This window comes from Herpailurus yagouaroundi, unplaced genomic scaffold (assembly GCF_014898765.1).
Source record: "Herpailurus yagouaroundi ecotype Mexico unplaced genomic scaffold, PumYag 188, whole genome shotgun sequence".
NCBI classification, from domain to species: Eukaryota; Metazoa; Chordata; class Mammalia; order Carnivora; family Felidae; genus Herpailurus; species Herpailurus yagouaroundi.
Genome location: NW_024412419.1, coordinates 20,396,091 through 20,403,997, shown reverse-complemented (window position 1 = coordinate 20,403,997; position 7,907 = coordinate 20,396,091). Strand labels below are relative to the sequence as shown.

Sequence of the window (7,907 nt, the reverse complement as noted above, 5' to 3'; positions counted from 1 at the left end):
GCAGCAGTCAGTGAAGCTGGGGGGGCAGGCCCCGGCCCACGGGAGCTGGGAGACCAGGAGTTGGGCTGGAAGCAGCCCTTTGGCCGAAGTGGCTCGCTGATGGGCTGTCGGCATTTCCTTGCTGACCCGTGCTCTTGGCTGGCGGACCATGCTGTCCTCGGGCCATGCCAACCTTGCAGCCTCTTGGGAGGGACAGTTTCTTCTCCTGCGTGTCACTGGGAGCCACGGGGCAGGCCAGGCAGAGAGAAATGGTGCTGGGTAGGAGGGAGCAGTGTGGCCCTGACAGGGGCTGTGGCACGTCAGCGGCTGCCGTGGAGGGCAGCCTGACGCCGACCTGGGAAGGCAGAGGTGCCTGGGACAGCCTGGGATCTACTGCACCGGCAGTCCACATGGGCGCCCGGACCTCTGACCTTTGGAACGGAAAGCAGCCTGAGTCGCAGAGGAAGGTGGAGGCGGGACAGCTGCCCAGGAAGATGGGCCTGGACGCGGGGCCCTTGCCTCTACTAGAGCGGAGTTGCCAGTGGCTTTCCAGGCTGGACAAACTCCAGAGAAGTGGCTTCCTTGAGCCACAGTAGTGGGGGGTTGGTGCAGTGTCTCCCTGGCCCTGCCCAATCTCTGGGCCGCTCTGGCGTGGGCTCTTGTGAACTGGGGGTAGGAGCCTTTAGCCCAAATGCCAAAGCCCTGAGTTAACCCTTCTTTCTCCTATTGTTTGCCTGGGGAGGAGGGTGGGAGTGAGCGTGGAAAAAAGGCATTCCCACACTGCCCTAGGCAGACTATTCTAATGAGGCCCCTCCCCCACCCAGCCACCGTCTCTGCCACTTCTTCCCCTTTCCTCTTGCCTCCTGCTGCTAACCCACCCCCATCCTCCTTCCCCCACCCCTGCTGGCCTCGTCCCTATGGAGGCCCCCTTCTTCCTCCTCCTCCTCCGCCTGCCAAAACCCTGCTGGGTGCGCGTTCTCCTGCACCTAGTGGGTTGGGGGTGCTTAACAGCCGTCAGCAGCAGCATCTGACAAGCTGGGGGAAGTTGTGGGGGAAGAATAATGTTCAGGAACTCACAGTGGAGGGGTTGAGAAGAGAGACAAAGGGGCTGTGGGGGAGTGAGGAGGGTGGCATCAGGCACGATTCCCTTCTAGACCTGGGGAGCCCGGCACCCACCCGCTGCTGTTCTCTGTGCCAGTGGCTTCACCTTTCCAAAGAAGGCCCCTCCTGCCCTCTGCCACCCGCAACCTTGTTCTGGCCGAGGGGCCTCGTCACCCCCGAAGCAGGGTCTTTGGGTCTCCCACAGCAGCACCCTGCTGTAGATCCGTGCCTGAATTTCATGGAGCCATGGTGTTTCTCCGTGAGCGGATCTGGGGCTCCAGTAGTGTTGCCACAGCTGGTCCTGGAAGAGGATGGGGTTGAGCACACACCTAGGCCCACCTTCTTGTGGGGGAGGAGGTGGTAGATAATTGATGGTGGGACAGGGAGGGCAAAGTCCCGGCAGGTGAGCAAGGGGCTTGGGAGGGAAGAAAAGTTGCCCTGCCTTCTTCCACCGCTGACATCCAGCTCCTTTTCCCAGCTGTTTGTGGGCTGGGGGCAAAGGATGCGGTGTCCCATCTTAGAATTTGTGGAGTCGGGGGGAAAGAACCAGGACTTCATCCTCAGTGTTTCAGGACTGTACCAGAAGCAGGGTTGGTCGGTGGCCTGGAGGCAGACGGGAAGACCGGAAGGGAAATGAATCGACGACACAGTAGGCCTTTGAGCTTAAAACAAAGGTTCTTCACCTGGGACCCTGGCATCTGGGAGTCCGTTGACAAGCTTTGGAGAGAGAGCCCTTGGAAATCTTGATACTTGTGTACATCAGATTCTTAAACCAGTCAGAAACAGGTAGTGGAAATCCTTTAGATCAAATGCTTTTTTAGGTTGGGCAACTTGGAAGAGAAAGAAAGGACTGCTTAGAATCGGCTGTTACTGCCAGGCGAAGGCGGGAATGTAGGTGCTCCGACTAGCTTAGAGCTCTTCTACTCCAAGTTGCTTTGTGATATGCTTATGTAGTCTTGAGGACGGGCTTGCGTTTACAGCTCTAAACTCTCTGGGAAAGCTTCATGTTGAAAGGCAGATTGAAGATGGGATGTTTTTCTCCGAATGTGGTGGAAACAGGTGCAGAGCCTTGAAGTTTGAGATTCATGTGTCCCTCAGATTCAGTAGCTGGGGTGACACTAGGGGACATGGTTCTCAGAGCTAAGGATCAAGGATTTTGTTCTCTTCTGTAGGGTGATGACAGTTTTGGAGCAGGTTTTGGGAAGGATGAGCGTGATGAGGCGAACGGATGGAGGCTGGCCACTTGGGCGCATAATTGGGTTTGGATTGTTAATTGGTCAGTAGGATGGCAGAGAGGATGTGTGGCTTGCAGGGTGGTGGATCTGAAAGGTGCGTGTAGAAAGAAGGGGGGAATCCGATAACCTGCATTTGATAACAATGCTAAGAACTCCAGAATGACGTAGGAGCAGACAAGCTCTTGTGGCTCTTTTCTGTGGGGTTTGAGCAGAGAGGGAACACGGAACAGTGATTTCATCCTTGGTAGACATCACGACAAAACTGGATTTGTGGTCTGGAAGCCAAGACCAGGAATAGAAGGGGTTGATTGCCCAGGAAAATTACAAAGAAAAGGACAAGAGGATCCAATTCGTGCTTGGGAAGTAAGATCGAGGGCGGAGCCAAGGTCTGTGCCTAAGCTGAGGCACACAATTACTGTTTGAGTAGAATTCATCTTTCCATGTCAGAGGGTGGGCAACTGGTGATGCTGACCGATGAAGGAAGATTTTTGTGAGAGGCACAAGAGGAAGCTGGAAAGCAGCCAAGTGTTTTGAGTTCACCAACCAACTTCAGATCTTCCCGTTTTCCATGGCAAGCCAGTTGAGTTGATGAGCAAAGAACTCGGCTACACTTCTGTCACTCTCTCCAGGCCACAAAGAGATTGAGAAGAGCCCTCCCGTATCAAGCGGCCTTGCCAATTCCTGGAGAGGTCAAGGTAACTTCTGTTACCTTTGTTTCTCCAGGCTGAGAAGAAAGCCAAGGTGATTGCAGTAATGAACGCTGTGGAAGAAAACCAGGGGTCTGGCGAGTCTCAGAAGGTGGAGGAGGCCAGCCCTCCCGCGGTGCAGCAGCCCACTGACCCTGCGTCCCCCACTGTGGCCACCACACCTGAGCCTGTGGGAGCCGACGCCGGGGATAAGAACGCCACCAAAGCGGCCGATGATGAGCCAGAGTACGAGGTGAGCGGCTCGCTTCTTCACCTGCCTCGTCCAGCTCTTTCCTGGGTCCTTCCACTGCCAGCTCTTCCCGTCCTGCTCTCCTCTCTCCACCTGACCCCAGGCCTCTTCGTCTCCCCAGTCTTGCTCTGTCTCGGTCCGTTCAGATGGAGCTCCCTCCTGGCTGTCCTGACCCTCAGATGCCCAGGGCTGGGGTTGCCATGGGGGGATCAGGGGGGCAGGGCCTCGTGACCACCACGTAATGACTTCTGCTCCTTGGGGCTCCAGGACGGCCGGGGCTTTGGCATTGGGGAGCTGGTGTGGGGGAAACTTCGGGGCTTCTCCTGGTGGCCAGGCCGCATTGTGTCTTGGTGGATGACGGGCCGGAGCCGAGCAGCTGAAGGCACCCGCTGGGTCATGTGGTTCGGAGACGGCAAGTTCTCGGTGGTAAGTTGTGGGGTTTGGTGGTAGCCTCGGGGAGGGACGGGTCTGGGTCCCAGGGGCTATCTAGGCTTTTTGGCTGGGGGCGAGGTCCAGAACTGGGGCGGAAGAAGCGGTCTCGGAGAGCTGGTGCGCCTGCCAGGCTCTTGCCTCCCAGGACCCTTTCTCCAGAACTCCTTTCCTGCTTGCATTCAGGTCCTCCCCCACGCTTGGGTTGGACTCCTCCTTTGAGCATCGTGTAATCATTTGTCGATGCATCTGGTCCTCTCAAGGGCAGAGGCCGAGTCCTCACGCCCCAGTACCTGCCTGTTGCCGGGCACGCGGTGGGGGCTCGGGTGTGGCCAGAGGAGCAAGGGGGCGTCGCTTGTTCCTCCAGGTGTGTGTTGAGAAGCTGATGCCCCTGAGCTCGTTCTGCAGTGCTTTCCACCAGGCAACCTACAACAAGCAGCCCATGTACCGCAAAGCCATCTACGAGGTCCTGCAGGTGAGTGCTCCTCCGAGGCAGAGGGGGCTTAGGCAGCAGGGACCCCTAGCTGGTGTAGAAGCTGGAGGGCAGACGTTAGGCCCAGGCAGGGGGTCCACCTGTAAGGCCCTTGGGAATCCTCTCTGCGCTCCCCTCCTCCAGTGTTCTCCTGCCGTCCTGCCCTGCCCCTCCTCCCAGCTCTTGCCTCAGGCCACCTTTGCTGTCCTCCAGCCTGTCCTGACGCTCTCCCCAACAAGTGTTGCCCTCCAGGTGGCCAGTAGCCGTGCGGGGAAGCTGTTCCCAGCGTGCCACGACAGCGATGAGAGCGACACTGCCAAGGCCGTGGAGGTGCAGAACAAACAGATGATCGAATGGGCTCTCGGAGGGTTCCAGCCCTCCGGCCCCAAGGGCCTGGAGCCACCCGAAGGTAAATGCAGGTGCTCAGCCCAGCCTTCTGGGACCCCTGCCAGCCAGGTAGCTCCATGCCAGGGCTGGGAAGGCTCTGCCTAGAGGCGCCAGGTGCCTCTGTCGAGAGGCCCCGGGGGTGTGTCCCCTTCCCTGGGTTCAGCGTAGGGGCGGTGCTGCTCTGGGACGCAGAATAAGATGCTCCCGTTGGCTTGCTGGCACTGGGGGGCTGGGAGCTAGAACAAGTTGGGGACCAGGCTGCACCCCTTTGTAGGCAGAACAGAGGAGGGGAGGGAGCTGGCACTGCTTGTCCGTGGTAACCACAGTCTCGTCACCTGCTTTCCTTATCCAGAGGAGAAGAACCCCTACAAAGAAGTTTACACAGACATGTGGGTCGAGCCTGAGGCAGCTGCCTATGCACCACCCCCACCAGCCAAAAAGCCCCGAAAGAGCACAACTGAGAAGCCCAAGGTCAAGGAGATCATTGACGAACGCACAAGAGGTAGTTGGCCTGGCTCTGGAGAGAGTGGTGTGGCGAGGCTGGCGTTCAGAGGCGCGGGCGTGGCCCTTGCGGCCCCCTCTGATGCTGGGCTCTCCTCCCCTCCGCAGAGCGGCTGGTGTACGAGGTGCGGCAGAAGTGCCGGAACATCGAGGGTGAGTCCTCGTGGGCACTGACTCCCTGGGAGGTCCATAGTCTGTGGCTCCCGGCACGGGCAGGAGGGCTTGGCTCCTCGTGTGGTGCCCGGCACAGAGTAGCATAGGTATTTAGAAAGGTTCGAACGTCACAGGATGTCAGTACCCAGTCAAGGCCTCTGTCCTGTATGTCCCACCCCCAGCCTGCTTCACACGCTTTCCTGTCAGTGACATGGGCTGGTCCTTAGGGTTTGGGACACTCCAGTGGGTCAGAGCGAGGTGGCCTCTTGGATTTGCTTAAACCTGTGACCTTTGGGCCTTTTACTTTTCCTCACCTTCTCTCATCCCGTGGTCATTGGAGCATCTCCTGTCTGTTTCCCTTGACCTAGTCTGCCCAGCGTGGGGCCCTCAGGGCTGGGAAAGATGGGGCAGGAGCACGAGACTTAAAGACAGCCCAGGGACTGGACTGTCCCCAGAGTCACCCAGGGTCAGGGCCTTCTTCCCCTGGGCGGGTTTCTGTCATTGAATTACACCTTTCCTGGGCAGTAGGCGTTGCTGCTCTGAGAGCTAATGAGCTTTAAGATTGGGGCCCTGGTGTCTTCCTGTTCCGGGGGTGCTCTCCCAGACTCCTGTCTGCCTCCTTTTGGGGCTGCGGCTCTAACACGCCCTTTCTTTTGTAGCTTTTCTGGAGTGGGCTTTGGCCCAAGGTGGGAAGGGGCCCTTTGGTGACGTTCACTCCGCTTTCTCTGCTGTCCCTGCTTTCTAGACATCTGCATCTCTTGTGGGAGCCTCAACGTCACCCTGGAACACCCTCTCTTCGTTGGAGGAATGTGCCAAAACTGCAAGGTAGGGGCACACCCAGCAGAGACGTGGTTGAGAGTGACTCTGGGGCCCTGGCTCTCTGTGCCATCTCAACTCTTTGGGCTTATAGTCGCCTGGGGTGGCAGCAACGTTGACCCCACAGCTCACTGTGGACGCAGAGTCCTGATAACAGACCCTGGGCCTTCAGAGCGTTTACTTGCCCTTATTTGTCCTCCCCGGAAAGATTCTCCCCCCTCTAAAGCCCATTCTGCTCCCCGGATGTGGGCTCACAATGTCACAGTCCCTAGTGTGGGGTGAGGGAGAACGGGCTGATGGATGGATGTCCTTGGGGGCCCAGGAGAAAAGTCCAGCACCGCAGCAAGGGACAAGGGGATGCGGTTCCCTCCCTGGCGTTGCTCTCGTGCCTCTTGATTCCACGCACCGCCGTGGGTCGGGAGGCCTGCTGTCCCCTGCTCAGACCTGGGTTCAAAGCCCACCTTCGCCGTGGCTGTCCTGGGTGCTGCCTGGCGGTCTCTGACCCTCCGCTCTGCTGTCTAGAACTGCTTTCTGGAGTGCGCCTACCAGTACGATGACGACGGCTATCAGTCCTACTGCACCATCTGTTGTGGGGGACGCGAGGTGCTCATGTGTGGGAACAACAACTGTTGCAGGTGAGGGTCCCTGCCTGGCCCGCAGCCCCCCAGCCGAGCTCCGTCCGGCGCCAAGCGGCCCCCCTGCCCGGCCTCGGCCCCGGCCCCAGCCCCGGCCGTGCTCCAGCCCTGCTCCACTGGGCTTCCTTCCAGGTGCTTTTGTGTGGAGTGTGTGGATCTGTTGGTGGGGCCGGGGGCCGCCCAGGCGGCCATCAAGGAGGACCCCTGGAACTGCTACATGTGCGGGCACAAGGGCACCTACGGGCTGCTGCGGCGGCGGGACGACTGGCCCTCGCGGCTGCAGATGTTCTTTGCCAATAACCACGACCAGGAGTTTGTGAGTGCCGGGCCTGGGGCGCCTCTTTCCACCCCCTCCCTGCCGGACCAGAGGGCAGGCTCGGCCAGAGCCAGAGTGCTTGGGTGGTCGAGGGGCCTGGGCAGGGGTTCGGGTTTGGAAAGCCAGGGCAGCCCTAGTTGGCTGGGGGGAGGCCAGCCCTGGGTGCAGGCCTGCAGAATCCTGGCCATTCACCTGGCCTGTTGTGCTCATGCCTAGGACCCTCCGAAGGTTTACCCACCTGTCCCAGCCGAGAAGAGGAAGCCCATCCGGGTGCTGTCTCTATTCGACGGAATTGCTACAGGTGAGTGTGTGGCACGGACCCCAAGATGTGCCACCGTCCTGGTCCCGGGACGAGGAGGCTGTGCCTGAGGGACCATGTGTGTGTAACTCCGGCAAAACAGAGTGATAGTTAACGTGACAGCTGTTAAAATATTACCTCAGAGAGGAAACTTCTGTGCTCAATGAGAAGCAAAATCAGTGGTAAACCAGCATGTTTCTCAATGGGGGAGGCACTGCAGCAGAGGACAGGGTGGTCGTTAGCCAGAGATCCTTGAAGATTTTCACAAAGCCTCAAAGGACAGACTCGGCGACCAAAACAAAAACACAGGCAGTTCTGTTGTGTGATGACTGTAACTTACAGTAAAAAAAAAAAAAAACAAAAAAAAAAACAAAAAAACTATCAACAAGAGAGTCTAAAGAATATTTAAATCACCCATAATTCCATAATTAGTGTTTTGGTGTCTGTCCTTTTATATTTTTTTTTCTGCGGGTATATGAATGTGTGTTTATATAATCATGCATAGATAGATAAATAAAACGAAAGGATAGTAAAATGCACACTGTGTTGTAACTTGCCTTTTCATTTGATACTATGAGTGCTTTTGCATGTTAACATGGACCTCCCTTACTGGAAAATGCTTCATAGGATTCCATTGGGTAAAAGTACC

The 7,907-nt window shown here is 57.6% G+C and overlaps 1 protein-coding gene across 6 annotated transcripts in view; it reads left to right on the top strand.

Moving 5' to 3' along the window:
* The window catches only part of DNMT3A (DNA methyltransferase 3 alpha), a 100,278-nt gene that overhangs the window by 83,908 nt on the left and 8,463 nt on the right, over positions 1–7,907 (top strand). For all 6 annotated transcript variants that reach the window (XM_040496221.1, XM_040496225.1, XM_040496222.1 and 3 more), the window contains 10 exons: positions 3,039–3,254; positions 3,519–3,677; positions 4,048–4,155; positions 4,405–4,561; positions 4,892–5,041; positions 5,149–5,193; positions 5,939–6,018; positions 6,532–6,644; positions 6,777–6,960; positions 7,177–7,261. In XM_040496221.1, the coding sequence (XP_040352155.1) occupies positions 3,039–3,254; positions 3,519–3,677; positions 4,048–4,155; positions 4,405–4,561; positions 4,892–5,041; positions 5,149–5,193; positions 5,939–6,018; positions 6,532–6,644; positions 6,777–6,960; positions 7,177–7,261 (1,297 nt within the window). The remainder of the gene's footprint in view (positions 1–3,038; positions 3,255–3,518; positions 3,678–4,047; positions 4,156–4,404; positions 4,562–4,891; positions 5,042–5,148; positions 5,194–5,938; positions 6,019–6,531; positions 6,645–6,776; positions 6,961–7,176; positions 7,262–7,907) is intronic.